The 20,360-nt window shown below is 44.5% G+C and overlaps 1 protein-coding gene across 2 annotated transcripts in view; it reads right to left on the reverse strand.

The window, feature by feature from the left end:
- Positions 1 to 20,360, reverse strand: part of BLMH (bleomycin hydrolase) — a 71,810-nt gene that overhangs the window by 2,626 nt on the left and 48,824 nt on the right. For both annotated transcript variants that reach the window (XM_068270334.1, XM_068270333.1), the window contains one exon: positions 19,488 to 19,557. In XM_068270334.1, the coding sequence (XP_068126435.1) occupies positions 19,488 to 19,557 (70 nt within the window). The remainder of the gene's footprint in view (positions 1 to 19,487; positions 19,558 to 20,360) is intronic.

The following is a 20,360-nucleotide window of genomic DNA, read 5'->3' on the forward strand; positions in this document are numbered from 1 at the left end:
CTGCCCCGTGCGGGCACCTAATCAACCCCCCACACCCTTAGATCGCCCTCAGCCCCCCCCCCCCAATCACCTTCCCAGTGCATTGTATTTGATTGTGCTGCAATTGTATTTGATTGTGCTGACATTCAATTTCATTGTGCTGACATTCAATTTTATTGTGCTGTAATTGTATTTGATTGTCCCGTGATTTTTTTTGATTGTCCCGTGATTGCCCTTTGATTGGCCTGTGATCGTCTTTGATTGTCCCGTGATCGGCTTTGATTGTCCCGTGATCGGCTTTGATTGTCCCGTGATCGGCCTGTGATCGGCTTTGATTGTGTCGTGATTGGTTTGATTGCCCTGTGATTGGCCTGTGATTTGCTTTGATTGGCCTGTGATCGGCTTTGATTGTGTCGTGATTGGTTTGATTGCCCTGTGATTGACTTTGATTGTCCCGGGAATTGAGTGCCCTGTGATTGGCCTGCGATTGCCCTGTGATTGCCTTTGATTGTCCTGTGATTGTTTCTGATTGCCTCCGATTCCCCACTCGCCACCACCCCCCTGTCACTATCCAAGTGATCTAAAAACAGTGAAAACTGTCACTTTTTTAGGCCCCTTTGTAAGTGTCAGTTAGTGCTCAGCCCACTGCACCACAGTCACTAATTAGCGTCATCACTGTCGCTAATCAACATTGGTACTATATAGTATCTGTAAGTGATCATTACTGATCGCAGTCAGATCTATTAGGGTCACTAGGATCCACAAAAAAAAACGCAGTGTTTGCCCGATCAGGCCTGATCGTTCGCCTGCACTTGCGTTCAGCCCGCCCCACCGCAGTGACAGAATTTTTTTTCTGATCACTGCAAAAAACACTGTACAATAGCTGTGGCACTGTAAACCTCAGTTTTGATTTATTTTTTTTATCAAAACTCAGTGAGCACAGCTTTCTACCTCTCAAATACTCCCTTTTGCTAGGTAGGTGCTCTTTTTTCTGCGTAGTCTCAGAGGAATACCCCCTAAATTTAGCAGCCCACCATGGCAAGAAAGGGGTATTCCGATGATGAGGTTCTCAGGTACATGGCCCAGTCGGATGAGGACGATTGGGACGCCTCATTCGACGAATCTTCCGGGTCAGAGTTTGAACCTGAATTGAGCAGTGGCTCACTGACCGATAGTGATGACGAGGTTGAGGTCCCGGCTAAAGCCAGGCGTACCACACCCCATGTTGTTGGACTGCAGGTGGCGCAGGATCAGCCTCAAGGGCAGCAGAGTGGTGTTCGTGCTGGTCTGAGATTTCATGGTGGGGCAGGCACCAGCAGCACAACATCTCCTGGACCTAGCACCAGTACTTCCGTAGACCCTGGTGAAGTGGCGAGCACCAGCATGGAAGTTGAAACTGGTTCGGTGGCACGTGCAGTAAGATCCCAGTCGCAGCCACCAAGAAGACGGGCCCGTACTACCCCTAATTTACCAGAGGTGCTGGCAAACCCAAATTGGCAATCCCCTGATTCCGCCGCACCCGTACTTCCCCCTTTCACCGCCCAGTCTGGAGTCCAGGTGGAGACAGATAATCTAGGATCGGCCCTAGACTTTTTCTATCTGTTCTTCACCCAGGATCTCTTGGACTTAATTGTGGCAGAGACCAACCGTAAGGCCACACAATATATAACCGCCAATCCGGAAAAGTACCTTGCCCAGCCTTTTCGGTGGAAACCAGTCCAAGTTTCCGAAATGAAAATTTTTTTGGGCCTTCTCCTTCACACGGGACTAGTAAAGCAGAATGTGTTGCGGTCTTATTGGTCTACGGACCCAGCACATCATGTTCCCCTGTACTCTGCTGCCATGTCCAGGACACGATTTGAGAACATCCTGCTCTTCCTGCACTTCAATGACAACGAAACCTGTCATCGAAGTGACCACCCTGCTTTTGACCGGCTCCACAAAATTCGACCCCTCATAGACCACCTGTCATCCAGATTTGCAGATGCTTATACCCCTGACCAGGACATCTGCGTAGACGAGTCCCTCATACGCTTTACCGGGCGCCTTCGCATCAAACAGTACATCCCAAACAAGCGCGCCCGGTATGGGGTGAAACTGTATAAGCTCTGTGAAAGGGCCACAGGCTATACATCTTATTTTAGGGTCTATGAGGGAAAAGACTCAAAATTGGAGCCGGTCGGATGCCCTGACTACCTGGGGAGCAGTGGAAAGGTTGTGTGGGACTTGGTGTCACCCATGTTCCAGAAGGGGTACCATCTTTTTGTGGACAATTATTACACAAGTGTGGCCCTCTTTCAGCACTTAAAAATAGAAAAAATCCGATGCTGTGGCACCGTGCGGCCTAGTCGCCGGGGCTTCCCCCAACGGCTCATTACCACCAGACTTCAACGGGGGCAGAGGGCCGCCTTGTGTGCTGACGACCTGCTCGCGGTGAAATGGAAGGACAAGAGGGAGGTTTACTTCCTGTCCACCATTCACGCAGACACGACAGTTGAAATTCAACGGCGAACTAAGGTCATTGAAAAACCCCTTGTCGTCCACGAGTATAATACTAACATGGGAGGGGTGGACTTCAATGACCAGAGGTTAGCGCCCTATTTAGTTGCCCGAAAAACAAGACGCTGGTATAAAAAAAGTGTCTTTTTACCTCATTCAATTGGCAATTTACAACAGCTTTGTTCTCTACAGTAAGGCTGGGAGAACTGGCTCGTTTATTCAATTTAATAAACAGATCGTGATGGAACTCCTGTATCCAGGAGGTGCCGTGGCCCAACCCCAAGATGCAACTAGCCGGCTGCATGGAAGGCATTACGCCTATCCAATTCCGACTACCCCAGGTCAACGAATCCGAAGAAAACGCTGTCGTGTCTGCAGCAGGGCTGGAATAAGGCATAACACCACTGTTTATTGTCCCACCTGTCCTGACCAGCCTGGCCTATGCCTAGGGGAGTGTTTTGAGAGGTACCACGAGCAGGTACACTATTAGAGAGTAGGGAACTCCACACACAGCGGTAGGCACACAAGGGTCTCTCAGTGCTATTTCACACTGCTGCGATGCGTTAGGGCAAAATGCCTAGCAAAAGTCACACTTTGCGGTCCCCCCCTACGCCGGAAGTGCTTGACTTAACGCTAGTGCAGGCCTACGTTACTGCGTGGCTTCTGTGGCAATATCGATCGGCGCGGAAGTCATGTTAGTCTATGGCGACGCAGTTCATTACTAGGCCGAATGCTACTCTTGTGGTATTGCCTGAAGGTCTGTTTTGGACGATACGGTGCGGCGGGCTCGACCCACCGGATATGTCAATATGCAGTGTGAAACCAAACATCGGGTTTCCAGAGACCCTAATACACAGGGCTGCCAGAAACCTCTCCTTTCACTTGGGACAAATTGCGTAATGTATTTCGCCACAACTCTGTGCAATTTGCACTTCGCACATTGTTCCATGGGGGAGGAGAGGTTTGTCCTCGGGAGGTAAGTTAAAAAAAAACAAAAAACAGGTAAGCAAAGAAGTTAATGTTTGGTTTGCAATGTTAAGTTTTTTATTAAAAAAGTTCAAAGGTTATTAATGTTAATGAAGTAATTGCTTTGCTGCTTGCTTGTTTTTTGGGTTTTTTTTTCTCTTTTTCCATCCAATAACCTTCCAGGTGGACCGAGCGAATGACTAACCAGCTGCAGCACTGATGGTGCATCCTGACAGAACATTGCGCGTCTGTCAGCTTACACACAAGTCGGTGCATGCAGCGCTGCAGGACGAGATTTCTCCTCCGCAGTCAAAAAGATACGTTTGCCGAGGCATATGGGCCGAGGAGTGGTGTTGGGGATTCATATGCTTTGGCAAACACTTTGTATCAAAAAAGAACTCTGGCAATGATTTGTTCATCCACATCGATCGGTGTGAATGGATAAATCAGGTTTGCCAGGGCATACGAGCTGGTGGGTTTGGATTTTTGGGGCGGCAGCTCCTATGTCCTGGCAGACGCCTTCCCCTCCTTTTTGTATTGTTTTGTCTTTTTTTCTTCTCTCTTTTTTTCTATCCAGACCGACCAATCAGCTGCAGCACTGATGGTGCATCCTGACAGAACATTGCGCGTCTGTCAGCTTACACACAAGTCGGTGCATGCAGCGCTGCAGGACGAGATTTCTCCTCCGCAGTCAAAAAGATACGTTTGCCGAGGCATATGGGCCGAGGAGTGGTGTTGGGGATTCATATGCTTTGGCAAACACTTTGTATCAAAAAAGAACTCTGGCAATGATTTGTTCATCCACATCGATCGGTGTGAATGGATAAATCAGGTTTGCCAGGGCATACGAGCTGGTGGGTTTGGATTTTTGGGGCGGCAGCTCCTATGTCCTGGCAGACGCCTTCCTCCTCTTTTTTTTTTTTTCAAAATTTTTTGGCAGATATTTTTTCATCCACATTGATTGATTGTTTGACGTTCATTTTTCCTTTCAGCCCACAGTGCATTACCCTTATGCCCAATATAAGGAGTATAGCAGAAACTCCTAATACTGGCCATACATGTAATGATTGCAGAGACCCTAAAATGCCAGGACAGACCCCACGAATGATGCCATTTTGGAAAGAGGACACCCCAAAGTATTCCGTGAGGTGCATGGTGAGTTCATAGAATGTTTTATTTTTTGTCACAAGTTAGCAGAAATTGTGGTTTTGTGGTTTTTTGTTTTTTTTTTTCACAAAATGTCATTTTCCGCTAACTTGTGACAAAAAATAAAATTTTCTATGAACTCACCATGGCCCTCATGGAATACCTTAGCGTGTATTCTTTCCAAAATGGGGTCATTTGTGGGGTTTGTTAACTGTCCTGGCAAGTGGGCGGGGTGCTAAATTTTGAGCACCCCTGTAAAGCCTAAAGGTACTCATTGGACTCTGGGCCCCTTAGCGCAGTTAGGGTGCAAAAAAGTGCCACACATGTGGTATCGCCGTACTCGGGAGAAGTAGTACAATGTGTTTTGGGGTGTATTTTTACACATACCCATGCTGGGTGGGAGAAATACCTCTGTAAATGACAATCTTTTTTGATTTTTTTACACACAATTGTCCATTTACAGAGTTATTTCTCCCACCCAGCATGGGTATGTGTAAAAATACACCCCAAAACACATTGTACTACTTCTCCCGAGTACGGCGATACCACATGTGTGGCACTTTTTTGCACCCTAACTGCGCTAAAGGGCCCAAAGTCCAATGAGTATCTTTAGGATTTCACAGGTCATTTTGCGGAATTTGATTTCCAGACTACTCCTCACGGTTTAGGGCCCCTAAAATGCCAGGGCAGTATAGGAACCCCACAAATGACCCCATTTTAGAAAGAAGACACCCCAAGGTATTCCGTTAGGAGTATGGTAAGTTCATAGAAGATTTTATTTTTTGTCAAAAGTTAGCGGAAAATTGATTTTTATTGTTTTTTTCACAAAGTGTCATTTTCCACTAACTTGTGACAAAAAATAAAATCTTCTATGAACTCACCATACTCCTAACGGAATACCTTGGGGTGTCTTCTTTCTAAAATGGGGTCATTTGTGGGGTTCCTATACTGCCCTGGCATTTTAGGGGCCCTAAACCGTGAGGAGTAGTCTGGAAATCAAATTCCGCAAAATGACCTGTGAAATCCTAAAGATACTTATTGGACTTTGGGCCCTTTAGCGCAGTTAGGGTGCAAAAAAGTGCCACACATGTGGTATTGCCGTACTCGGGAGAAGTAGTATAATGTGTTTTGGGGTGTATTTTTACACATACCCATGCTGGGTGGGAGAAATATCTCTGTAAATGACAATCTTTTGATTTTTTTACACACAATTGTCCATTTACAGAGTTATTTCTCCCACCCAGCATGGGTAGGTGTAAAAATACACCCCAAAACACATTGTACTACTTCTCCCGAGTACGGCGATACCACATGTGTGGCACTTTTTTGCACCCTAACTGCGCTAAAGGGCCCAAAGTCCAATGAGTATCTTTAGGATTTCACAGGTCATTTTGCGGAATTTGATTTCCAGACTACTCCTCACGGTTTAGGGCCCCTAAAATGCCAGGGCAGTATAGGAACCCCACTAATGACCCCATTTTAGAAAGAAGACACCCCAAGGTATTCCGTTAGGAGTATGGTAAGTTCATAGAAGATTTTATTTTTTGTCAAAAGTTAGCGGAAAATTGATTTTTATTGTTTTTTTCACAAAGTGTCATTTTCCACTAACTTGTGACAAAAAATAAAATCTTCTATGAACTCACCATACTCCTAACGGAATACCTTGGGGTGTCTTCCTTCTAAAATGGGGTCATTTGTGGGGTTCCTATACTGCCCTGGCATTTTAGGGGCCCTAAACCGTGAGGAGTAGTCTGGAAATCAAATTCCGCAAAATGACCTGTGAAATCCTAAAGATACTCATTGGACTTTGGGCCCTTTAGCGCAGTTAGGGTGCAAAAAAGTGCCACACATGTGGTATTGCCGTACTCGGGAGAAGTAGTATAATGTGTTTTGGGGTGTATTTTTACACATACCCATGCTGGGTGGGAGAAATATCTCTGTAAATGACAATCTTTTGATTTTTTTACACACAATTGTCCATTTACAGAGTTATTTCTCCCACCCAGCATGGGTATGTGTAAAAATACACCCCAAAACACATTGTACTACTTCTCCCGAGTACGGCGATACCACATGTGTGGCACTTTTTTGCACCCTAACTGCGCTAAAGGGCCCAAAGTCCAATGAGTATCTTTAGGATTTCACAGGTCATTTTGCGGAATTTGATTTCCAGACTACTCCTCACGGTTTAGGGCCCCTAAAATGCCAGGGCAGTATAGGAACCCCACTAATGACCCCATTTTTGAAAGAAGACACCCCAAGGTATTCCGTTAGGAGTATGGTAAGTTCATAGAAGATTTTATTTTTTGTCAAAAGTTAGCGGAAAATTGATTTTTATTGTTTTTTTCACAAAGTGTCATTTTCCACTAACTTGTGACAAAAAATAAAATCTTCTATGAACTCACCATACTCCTAACGGAATACCTTGGGGTGTCTTCTTTCTAAAATGGGGTCATTTGTGGGGTTCCTATACTGCCCTGGCATTTTAGGGGCCCTAAACCGTGAGGAGTAGTCTGGAAATCAAATTCCGCAAAATGACCTGTGAAATCCTAAAGATACTCATTGGACTTTGGGCCCTTTAGCGCAGTTAGGGTGCAAAAAAGTGCCACACATGTGGTATCGCCATACTCAGGAGAAGTAGTATAATGTGTTTTGGGGTGTATTTTTACACATACCCATGCTGAGTGGGAGAAAGATCTCTGTAAATGGACAATTGTGTGTAAAAAAAATTAACAAATTGTCATTTACAGAGATATTTCTCCCACCCAGCATGGGTATGTGTAAAAATACACCCCAAAACACATTATACTACTTCTCCTGAGTACGGCAATACCACATGTGTGGCACTTTTTTGCAGCCTAACTGCGCTAAGGGGCCCAAAGTCCAATGAGCACCTTTAAGCTTTACAGGGGTGCTTACAATTTAGCACCCCCCAAAATGTCAGGACAGTAAACACACCCCACAAATGACCCCATTTTGGAAAGTAGACCCTTCAAGGTATTCAGAGAGGGGCATGGTGAGTCCGTGGTAGATTTCATTTTTTTTTGTTGCAAGTTAGAAGAAATGGAAACTTTTTTTTTTTTTTTTTTGTCACAAAGTGTCATTTTCCGCTTACTTGTGACAAAAAATAATATCTTCTATGAACTCACTATGCCTCTCAGTGAATACTTTGGGATGTCTTCTTTCCAAAATGGGGTCATTTGGGGGGTATTTATACTATCCTGGAATTCTAGCCCCTCATGAAACCTGACAGGTGCGCAGAAAAGTCAGAGATGCTTGAAAATGGGAAAATTCACTTTTTGCACCATAGTTTGTAAACGCTATAACTTTTACCCAAACCAATAAATATACACTGAATGGGTTTTTTTTTATCAAAGACATGTTTGTCCACATTTTTCGCGCTGCATGTATACAGAAATTTTACTTTATTTGAAAAATGTCAGCACAGAAAGTTAAAAAAATCATTTTTTTGCCAAAATTCATGTCTTTTTTGATGAATATAATAAAAAGTAAAACTCGCAGGAGCAATCAAATAGCATCAAAAGAAAGCTGTATTAGTGACAAGAAAAGGAGGTAAAATTCATTTAGGTGGTAGGTTGTATGACCGAGCATTAAACCGTGAAAGCTGCAGTGGTCTGAATGGAGAAAAAGGCTCTGGTCCTTAAGGGGCGAAAAGACTGTGGTCCTGAAGTGGTTAAAGGGAAGGTTCAAGCAAAAAAAAAAAAATGAGATTCACTTACCTGGGGCTTCTACCAGCCCCATGTAGCCATCCTGTGCCCTTGTAGTCACTCACTGCTGCTCCAGTCCCCCGCTGGCAGCTTTCTGACCTCGGAGGTCAGGGCCACATTGCATACATTTTTACGCATTCCAGCTAGTGCAGGAACAAAAATTTACGCGTTTCACCACTAACGCGTAAAAATGTATGTGTTAATGATCCTGCACTAGCGGGAATGTGTAAAAATGTACGCAATTTGGCCCTGACCTCCGAGGTCAGAAAGCTGCCAGCGGGGGACTGGAGCAGCAGTGAGTGACTACGAGGGCACAGGATGGTTGCATGGGGCTGGTAGAAGCCCCAGGTAAGTGAATCTCATTTTTTTTTTTTTTGCTTGGACCTTCCCTTTAACACGTTTTTACCACAAGATCCCTAAGTGTCCGTTACCACTTTTCACTATGTCATGGGGGGGTGGTCAACTGACCACCCTGCATACTGCTAAAATGTAAGCATTCACACATTGTTCAAACTAAATAAAATGTTTGGCTGAAAATGGTCTTTGAACAAGAGTTATACTGAGCTTTACAAAAGAGTTCATTGTTGAAATCCATCTAAAACAAATGCTTAGAGATAGCTGTCATTGCTGATATTTAGCTTCAGCAGGTTCCAAGTCACAGGCCTATAAAAAGAATCCGTCAGTGTAGGAAGACTGGAATGAAAACACCTGATCTGCAATCACATTTTCTCAGAGGAGATAGAGGATTGTTGCGACTGCCAGGCCACTACCACAGAGCGAGCTCTCACCATCTCACAGCACAGCACTGCTTCCTCTTATTCTGAAGATGAGAAGTATGACCAGATCTCAGAAGATGAAATCTGGATTCCTGACATAACAAAAATAGCTTTTTGTTAAAATTCTAAACGGACTGTGAGGATGTGCATGTTAGTGCCGCATAAACCCCAATACTAATTAGCATTAAAAAAAATGCATAAGATGTTTTTCGATTATACAATTCTTTTAACAATTGCTGTGAATTCTATCACTTCACACAAATATTATGCTAGATATGCCATATTGTATTTGCACAGCTTGATAATAGAAACACGGGAAAGGCAATAAACAGCCTAGAAGGAGCAGTGCAAAGCCCATCTGTGGCTGAGGTTTTGCTCATTACATTAAAGGAATACTGTGCCCACGCAGCCACTCACCGATGCTCTGGCCCCGCCTCCGGTTCACTTCTGGAATTTACGACTTTAAAGTCTAAAAGCTACTACGCCTGCGTTGCCGTGTCCTCACTCCCGCCGATGTCACCACGAGCGTACTGCGCAGTCAGACCATACTGAGCCTGCGCAGTACGTTCCTGGTGACGTCGGTGGGAGCGAGGACGCGGCTGCGCAGGTGCAGTGGTTTTCAGACTTTAAAGTCGGAAATTCCAGAAGTGAACTGGAGGCGGGGCCGGTGCATCGGTGAGTGGCTGCGCGGGCACAGGATGTCTGCGGGCGACCATTAGAAGCCCCCCAGGTAAGTTCAACTCATTTTCCCCGACCCCCCTACAGTAGTCCTTTAAAGCAGACGTGAACTCAGAAATTCCTCTCTGCTCTAAAAGATACACAACATAATAACCTTTCACAAAAAAAAAAAAAAAAGTCTTTATTACAGCTGATACAAATACTGAAATAAAGCTGTTTCTACTTCCTGCTTCCATGGAAAAAGACATATTAACATTCTGTGTTTATCAATTAGCCCTCTGCCATAGCAGTCAGCTGACACAGCTGAGGGGGAATTAGACAGGCTAAACTCTCCAAATACAAACAGGGTACATTCCTATATGCTTTCAGGTCTACTTTAAATGGTGTTGCACTGGTAGAGAAAACACACTGATCGTCTAGAGTCTATGAGGCCTGCAGACCTGGCGAGGGCAGAATGATTTAACGGAATGTCTCCTTGATTAGAGCAGAGGGAAACACGCACGGTTCTGTTAGCACAATCACGCTTTGCAGATAGGCAGAGTGCCTGCCATTGTGCTCTGCTGCTTTCTTCCCGTACTCCATTTCCTTTCCAAGCCCCACCCAAATAGCTGCCTCATACCACTTGTATGTTTCTGATGATTTGCAGATGAAGCTTATGCAATGTTCGGCTCACTGGATACAACAGACATTAAGTGAACCACAAAAAATGGTAAGAGGCAAGATATTCACTTCATGTGGCATTTTCCATCTGCAATTTCATTGTAACTGAGGCAGAATTTACACTAACTATTGAACGCAGCATTTTCCCATCATTTCTGTCATCGTGTGAGTGACAGAGAAATATCAGCAAAAATGTAGACATGGGGGTTCAGTAGTGGCCCTCACACAGATGTTTAGCTTCATGTTTACAAAACATGGCAAGTAGCATGTGGCAGACATCTCAAGGCAGTCACTGGGCACTCTCCCTATGGGAAAACTAGGGCTCTCCCTATGAGAAAAGCCCAGAGTTGCCACCTTATGCCTTTTAAATATCGGCACATATGAATTATACATGCCTTGTGGCTAGTTAGATGCAGTTTAGGTACTGATTATGTGTGAGTAGCCTCAGAACCTGTGCAACTTAGATGTGCCGTATTTAAAGGGATGAGGTGGCAACCCTAGAAAAGCCACACAGTATTGCTGTCCAAAACACAGCCAAAACCATATGATGACCATTCCCAAAATGTTAGCAAAGTGTGAATTGGCTTCCTTTACTTCTTTGACGAAGAGTGCAGACCTTCTGAAGGAAGAAAGGTACATAGGAGAGTAGCAGAACATGCAATTTAATTTTATTTAGGGGGCCTTACAGTACAAGCACCCCTCTCCCCACACTACCCATGCTGGCACCTTTGCTGGACTGAGCACTGACCACATTAACTCATGTGAGGGGCTTTGGGGCATGATATTCAAGTAAAGCAGAGCATCGAGTCACATGTCTGGCTACAAGTTTTTAGTCATGACCGGTTGTTGAGCCTGAAAACAAGTCTTGAGTACTAGTTTAATTACAGGAAGGGCTAGTAGAATTATGAGCTCATCAGGTAGCTAAGCTTGACCAGTCAGCAGGCTGGAAGAGGGTCTCTGTCCATATTTTGTGTCTTCTGCAGTGATTGTTCTGCCATGTTCAACTGTGTGAATTACAGGACTGGCTGGGCAACGTAAAAAATTATTTGCCAAGTAAAACAACTCACCCATATTATAGGTCAGTTTTAATTTCTGGTAAAGTACATTCATTTGCCATGTATGTTCTTACTCAAACAATAGAGAAGTGACTAGTTGGCAGACCATGCTGGAGCAGGAAAGAAAAATAAAGGCTAATTATAGCATTATCATATCCATTAATTTTACTTGAATATTTTTAGAGTTGATGGGTATCCTTGCTGTATTTATGCTGCTATATTTTCACATGGAATTTCCTCCATCAGGCTTATCACCTTCTGTGAAAGGAAGGGGCGCCGCTAGTGAAAAATCTTCTCCCCAGCCAAGGTTTCCGCTGTGATGGCCTTCTACTTCCAGGTGAAGACTGAGAGAAATTAATGTTTTTCCTCTGACCACAAGTCAGGCTTAATAGTAAGTGGTTTCCCCCTACTTACTATTTCTCCACCAGTTGTGTGCTCTCAACTGAATCACAGCTGAACGCACTTCTGAAAGGTTAAATACAAACGCATCAGCAGCCAGGCCATACAGTAACTAAAGCCAAAAGCTCAGCATGACAATCAGGCAACTGGCATGGTTTATAAGGGACTGAAGATGGCAGCCTCCATATTGCTATCACTTCAACTGGTCCATATTTCAGGTAGTTTACATTCTAGTGCATCAGCTGAGGCTATTGATTGAGCAGACATGCTGGCAAATATTGTTTAGAAACCAGGTGGACAAGCACCCAAATGGGGACAGATGTGTGCTTGAGTGGATAGACTCAATAGCCCTTAGTGAGTCAAACGAAGTCCAATATGAAGAATCCACAGCAGTACCTCAATGATATATAGCGCTTTTATTGTTAAAATAACAAAGATAGCCATAACAGCGACGCACGCCGTTTCGGACTAGGTCCTTCCTCAAGCTATGTCAGGCTCTCTCTGAAGTGTAACACAAATACTACCCTTTATATATATAGTACAAAATGACCAATCAGGATGCAGAGAGGACACGGAGGACCTGATGGGGAACTACATTTGTTATTTTGTACCTATGGTCACTATATAAAGGGTAGTATTTGTGTTACACTTCAGAGAGAGCCTGACACAGCTTGAGGAAGCACCTAGTCCGAAACCGCAAATATTGTTTGACCCTGTATAGGTCCGTGCATATTATGCAGGGCCAATTGATATTTCCATTGGTGCAAAATAGAGGTGAGTGGCAGGTGGCTGATCAAGTGCATTGGGACATCTTGTCATGTGGATGGGGAACAGCAGTACACAGCTGGTAAGCATCTGGCTCCAGCTCCACTACCCCTGTGAGCACTCAAGACATGCTTCTACTCTGTGACCATCAAGTCAACATGATGCTCTTCCATAATTGTATGGAATGCAAGAGCCTCTGCGAGCAACAGGTACAAGCTACAGAGAAATATAAATGCCACGGAAAGGATCATTGGTTTCCCCCCTCTCTCTGCATTCCAGGGCCGTCAGGAGCGCAAAAGCCCCCCCACCCCCCCCCCCCCCCCCCCCACCCCCGGCCAACCACTACTTTAAACATCTCCCACTGTGCTGCAGTTTCAGGTCCTAATCCACCAAGACCACTAGACACAGGGACTCATTTCCCTAAGCTGTTCAAACCCTTAGCCTATACACCCCCCCGCCCCCCGATCTAGTGCCCACACCCATGTTGGCACCTGGTACTCCATTTTCACTGTATACTGTCTTTGTCCCCTATACTACAACTGCCTCCCTTATCCTATAACTGTATGTCTTCATCATGTGCTGTGGTGCTTGTCTGTTGCAAAAATACTTCCATGTACTATCCTCTGTACTTAGTGAAATAAACAGGATTCTGAAAAGAGAATATTTATATGTCCTCTGAGCTTTCAAAGCTTATCTTTACAATCTAAACCTATTACAAGGGAATATAAATAGGACCGTTATAACAAATGATCTTCATAACTCCCAGTGAATCCCTCCACAAGACGGTATATTCAGGCACATCTACAAAGAGCATTTATGCTGCACTTCAGAGTATGGAATAATCAGCTCCGGAATCTCCTGCTTTAATCTCTGGCCAGACAGTCTGTGTTTTACTCCTGGAAGCTCAGCTAATTAAGAAGGTAGTTAAGACTGAAGGGATTTCAGGCATTAACATTGATTCGGCTTTATCCTGGCAATACTGCCGCTGCTGGTTTAATGTCCTGGCAGTCTCAACTTACTGTCGTGCTCCGCACTTAGAACTGATATCACCATGATTTCCTATGCATGACATGCCTAAAGGCTCACAGTATCTTTGCTTTGGAAAAAAAAAATGGCCATTTGCAAACCCCAAAGTTTCGAAGGATCCAAAATGTCAAAGTCATCGTGTTACACGGCGATATAACTTTACATAGGCCAGCAGATTAAAATATACACGGCATGGCCACAAGCATATGGACACCTAAACACCACACCAGTATGATAAGAAACACAAGAGGTATGCTCAGCACTGCAGGCATTGTCTCTAGCAAATGCTGTGAATGAGGCAACTAAAGGTTGCACTCACCCTCTCCTGTCCAGCTCAGCTGGTCGGATTCCGTTTGGACGTGCTCTCCGCAAGCAGACCGTCCCGTTTCGGTTAAAGCATGCATCAATCAAAAACGAGAAGTAGCTGTTTTTGCATGCTGTTTTTCATGCAACCTGAATGGAAATAAAGCCTTTTGGATGGTTCCCGGCTCCTCCTTTTTGATCCACACCAGTAGGTATTTGCCTACCATTTCCCTTCCAAGCTAAATGCATTAATATACAGCGGTTCTCCCCTTTAGGCCCCTTCCATACACGTCATTTATGTTGCTATGCGATTTTCACCGATGCACTTTCCTTACATTACAATGAATAGGATCGCAATGAATTCACTTATTTTAGTTTGCAACCATGTGTTTCAATTCCACGGTGAATTGCAAATCATGGGAGGAAACAGACGATGCAGTCTATGCACTGTTGATGTCTCTGCGATCGCACTGACCTTACTATTGCCACACAGAACTCTGTACATATCAGGCAAGAGTTTGTTGGATATGTTCTCGCAACTGTGCTCCCCTCCATGATGTACAAGCATGGCCGTGAATTAGAAGAGGGACCCGGCAAGCGGCGGTGCAGTCTAAAGAGACATGGGAGGCCTCTGGAACATCCAGAAACGTCTTTCTTAAAGAGAACCCGAGGTGGGTTTGAAGAATGTTATCTGCATACAGAGGCTGGATCTGCCTATACAGCCCAGCCTCTGCTGCTATCCCAATCCCCCTAAGGTCCCCCTGCACTCTGCAATCCCTCATAAATCACAGCCACGCTGCTGACAAACAGCTTGTCAGAGCTGGCTGTGTTTATCTCTATAGTGTCAGTCTGCTGCTCTCCCCGCCTCCTGCAGAACTCCGGTCCCCGCCTGCGTCCCTTCCCTCCCTGCTGATTGGAGGGAAGGGGCGGCGGCAGGGACCGGAGCTATGCAGGAGGCGGGGGAGCAGCTGAGACTGACACTACAGATGTAAACACAGCCTCACAGCACGGCTGTGATTTATGAGGGATTGCAGAGTGCAGGGGGACCTTAGTGGGGTTTGGGATAGTAACAGAGGCTGGGCTGTATAGGCAGATCCAGCCTCTGTATGCAGATAACATTCTTTAAACACACCTCGGGTTCTCTTTAAAGACTACCTCCAGCCAAAAAGGTCTGATTGGCAATACATATGTAGTCCAGGCGCTGTGTACAGTTAGATGAAGATATAAAATTTACATCTTGTACATCATATTTGATAAAACAGACTCACATTTATATCTGTATGTAGCACTTCCTTATTCCTCCTGAAGCTGAAAGCATTGTGCGCACCTCTTCAGCCTAGTTAACTCCCCTGCCCCTCCCTCCCCTGCTCTATGCCTGCCTGGATCAAATTACTTCCCTTTTCACAAACTGTAGCAAAGAGAAAAGACAGGGAAACTGCAGGAGCCTATCTTATGTCTGTTTGCTATCATTTTTATTTCAGATGTCCGTCTGTCTGCCTAGATTAGATCACATGGACATTAGGGGTGGAGTTATGCAGGGCTGTGAAGTTGGTACAAAAATCCACCGACTCAGACTCCTCAGTTTAGGATTCCACCGACTCAGACTCCTCTAATTTGCATATTACAATCTTGTTGATTGAAAGTATGTAACATGAAATTTGTCTCTTAACTGCAAACGCTTAGGAATTTTAAAAGACAACTGAAGTGAGAAGGATATGGAGACTGCCATATTTATTCCCTTTAGTCATAGACTAAAACTAGTCCTATATATTAAATAAATCACAGACTGCGCTAAATACAGAAATAGCTCTTGGGCTTTAATGAACATTAAATAGAATTGATCAGGGATAATGCCCCTTTTAAAAAAGACTTCATAGAACAATCCAGATCTCTATAGATAGATATAGATATCCGTGGTGGATTAAAATAGATAAAAACAATTGATAAAAACAATTGAGGTAGATGTATTGGCTCTTGTTAAGTGCTACAGTGCATCAAAGTCCCGCTTTGCGGCTGTCACACTTACAACTTGCCTCGTTTTGACCGAGCTGTAGTAATGACCAGGCTTGTGATTGTATGGGAGCCTGGAGATCTGGATTGTTCTATGAAGTCTTTTTTAAAAGGGGCATTATCCCTGATCAATTCTATTTAATGTTCATTAAAGCCCAAGAGCGATTTCTGTATTTAGCGCAGTCTGTGATTTATTTAATATATTGAAACATTTTAAGGAGGTGGGATCCCTTTTACAGTACCTGCAGCTGATTCACTTAGGCGCAGCACTATTTGATTTGATTGTAAAACTAGTCCTAGGTAAGAAAACTTGAAAAAAGTACAGACCGGAACAAAGAACATCTATCAGGCACTAGGCAATGTGACTGTGGGTATATGTAAGAGTGATGTGCAGGTACTCTGCAGGGGAATGAGGAGATTCTTGCTCTATTAAACATTCTTCATGCACAATCTGAACCAGGTTTAAGGGTGATAGACAATACCTCTGTGTTCAATGTGCACAACATTCTCAGTGGATTCCCTGCAGCTCTGTGGAGAGTGCATATGTAGAGTATAGTACTATTGTGTAACAAAGTAAACCTGAGACAGATGAAATTAAAGTTTTATACATACCTGGGGCTTCCTCCAGCCCCCTTCAGGCTAATCAGTCCCTCGCTGTCCTCCTCCGTCACCTGGATGTTCTGCTATGAGTCCAGTTACTTGAGCCAGTCTGGCGTAGAGCACATGCACACACTCCGCCGGGAGCGTACTACACCTGCTCACCACTATTGCGCAGGTGCAGAATGCTCCTGGCTGTGGAAGCGGCATGCGGCCGGACTGCGCTGACTGGCTGAATTACCAGGACTCATAGCAGAAGATCCAGGTGGTGGAGGAGGACAGCGAGGGACAGATTAGCCTGAAGGGGGCTGGAAGAAGCACAGGTATGTATAAAACTTTTCTTTTCATCCTTCTCAGGTACCATTTAATTTGTAGTCACCAAACCAAATTTTAACAACATATCAAATTATTTGATTTCATGAGCAAATAGAGTGCGTACATTTGCATAAATCAGAATCAACGCAGAAATATTTCCATCTCATTGACCATCTCTATTAGTGACACAGCTACACATCAGGCTTTATTCTTACAGCATAGATAGATGTTATTTAGTATATATAAGAGATTCCTGTGTACACATCATATATACAGTCACAATCAGATGTGTATATCTGACTTTAAAAATACGGGGACTGCTTTATTGAAGCAGCACAAGTAACTAATTTTGATTGGTTTACTTCATTTTTGTGTACTAAGCACAGCTATTACTGTATGTATAAATTATTTATGATGACTATTATCTGAGAAATAGAGCATTTTATCATATTTTCTATTTTAATTACAGTTTAAATTCATCAGGAGTCAGAGTCTGAGTCGGTGCATTTTTTCCCGACTCCAGGCACCCAAAATTGCCCCGACTCCGACTCCACAGCCCTGGAGTTATGACATCAACCTCCCAGCATCCCTTGCACCTATAATTAGGGGGGGGGAAAAAACTGCCCCGGGCCCAATTTCACACTGGGTGCGGGGATTTTAAGATTAGATGTGGAATACGGACCATGGGGGTAAGAAAATCACACTTTATCATGGGTGATTTTATATATCTTGGCAACTTATTAGGTTTAAAGCAAACTGTAATTATAATGTAGGTACCCTTTAAAGAGAACCCGAGGTGGGTTTAAAGAATACTATCTGCATACAGAGGCTGGATCTGCCTATACAGCCCAGCCTCTGTTGCTATCCCAAACCCCCCTAAGGTCCCCCTGCACTCTGCAATCCCTCATAAATCACAGCCACGCTGCTGACAAACAGCTTGTCAGAGCTGGCTGTGTTTATCTCTATAGTGTCAGTCTGCTGCTCTCCCCGCCTCCTGCAGAACTCCAGTCCCCGCCTGCATTCCTTCCCTCCCTGCTGATTGGAGGGAAGGGACGGGGCAGGGACCGGAGCCATGCAGGAGGCGGGGGAGCAGCTGAGACTGACACTACAGATGTAAACACAGCCTCACAGCATGGCTGTGATTTATGAGGGATTGCAGAGTGCAGGGGGACCTTAGGGGGGTTTGGGATAGCAACAGAGGCTGGGCTGTATATGCAGATCCAGCCTCTGTATGCAGATAACATTCTTTAAACACACCTCGGGTTCTCTTTAAAGAGTAACTGAAAAAAGCTAATTTAATTCTCTGTTCTCCTGTGTTACACAGTTTTGAAGGTAGCCAAAAAGGCAATCATGAAGTTAAAAAAATCTCTCTTACTTTGTTGTTGGCTGAATAGCAGTCCTCTTTTTCCCCAGGCTGCTAAGGAGGCCGGCAGGTCGCATAACAGAAGGTGCAAAGCATGCTGGGGCTGCTTCTCCCTGTGCCCTCCCCTTCATTTCCCTATCCCGCCCTAATTATTTACTGCAGCCTGATTGGCTGCTTCCCATCTCCCTCCTGGTTTCCCCACCCACGCTTCTTGTTCATCTGTCATTGGTCAAAATTACAGATGTCATCTATAGCTGCCATAGAGTGGAGGCAACTTTCCGGCGAGTCACATGTGAGAGAGTCACGAGAAGAGAGAGAGAGAGAGAGAGAGAGAGAGAGAGAGAGAGAGAGAGAGAGAGAGAGAGAGAGATGCACGACGACAGGGCAAGCTGCGGTGGCGGCGCTGAAAGTGTGGACATGTACTCTACGCCCACTCTCTCTCTGTGCTAGCTTTTTGGGGTCGGGCAGACATCCGCACATGTTTGGAGGAGGGGGGGCACATTATTGCCATCGGAGCCTGTTTCTACGGGTGGTAGGGCAGACATCCGCACGATTGGAGGGGGGGCGGGGGGTACATTATTGCCATTGGAGCCTGTTTCTACGGGTGGTAGGGCAGACATCCGCACTTATTTGGTGGGGGTGGGGAGGGGGGGGGGGGGGGGTACGTTATAGACAGCAGAGCTTGGTGGGAGTGTCTGAAGGCTGGGAGTTGGGAGGGCTAATGCATACTAAATCAGGGGGAAGAGTGGAAGCAGGGTAAGGGAGGATATTACATCACGACTGGCTTCAGACAGACAGTCAAAGATGGAACCTGCCAAGAACTGTCAGGAACATAAATCTCTGTATATCCTATATAAAAATGGACTGAAATCAAAACATGGACAGTGAAATGCATATGTTGTGTAAGTACAGCCAGTATTTGTCTACTGATATATGTGTTTTTTGTCTTTGAGACCCTATAGCTAACAGCTCCACTTTAAGTAAATTTAGCTCAGTTTTGCTTTAGCTCAGCCACTTATTAGATCAGATTTTAAAAAGCAGAAAACTTATTCTGATTACTAAGCTACTAAAACGCATATTTAGCTCCCTATCTGATCTGATGATGGACTTTAGACCATAAAAAATAAATAAAGAAAGAAAATCTTCGTCAATGAAAGCTGTTACAGTAGTTAAAAAATTGCAGCAGTTTTCCTGCCAATCTGAGACGTTGGGATTGACCTACCTTTACTGCCACGATCATCTCCCCACGAGTTCTCTACTCGCCACTTCTCATACTCATCTTCTTGGCCTTCCTGAAATTTGAAACACACATAAAATTAATACTTCTAAACACTAAAATAATGGAAAAATATTGTGCTCCTGTCATTACGCAGTCTATCTATGAACTATAATGTTCTAATCTTTGTTAGCTCTGTTATTTTCTTTAAAAAAAAACTCAATACATTTTTAACTGTTTAAAAAAAAAAAAAAAAAAAAAAAAAAGATGGAAAACAAACATTTGTGGATGTCCAGTTTGCTGTACATGCTGAATTTATATAGTGCTGACAAATTCCGCCTGATTTTACTGAATATGTACTAATGTCACTGGCTGTCCTCCCAGGAGCTCACAATCTAATGTCTACTATAGCCCTAGTCCATAAATGTCAAACTCAAGGCCCGTGGGCCAAATCTGGCCCTCAGAGCCAATCAATTTGGCCCCCAAGTGGTTTCCCTACTTCGCATTATGTTTGGCCCACTTTAGACCACCAGGGAATCTATATTGGAGATGAAGCCCTAGAACACCTGGGAAGCCATAATGGGGAGGTAGGGGGGGTAAGCACTAAACACTAAGGAACTATATAGGGGAGGGTGGGACCACTAGACACCAGGGAACTGTATAGGGGGAGGATGGGAGGACCACTAGACAACTGGGAACTGCATAGGGGTTGGAGGGGAGCCATTAGACACCAGGGAACTTTATAAGGGTGAGAGGTGGCCACTAGACATTGAGGTTGGCCCACAACTTGGTCCCAGTGTTCAATTTTGGCCCACTTTGTATTTGAGTTTGACACCCCTGCCCTAGTCTAATGCCCCTACCACCTTTGTCATACAATTC

This window comes from Hyperolius riggenbachi, chromosome 2, assembly GCF_040937935.1.
Source record: "Hyperolius riggenbachi isolate aHypRig1 chromosome 2, aHypRig1.pri, whole genome shotgun sequence".
Classification (NCBI taxonomy): domain Eukaryota; kingdom Metazoa; phylum Chordata; class Amphibia; order Anura; family Hyperoliidae; genus Hyperolius; species Hyperolius riggenbachi.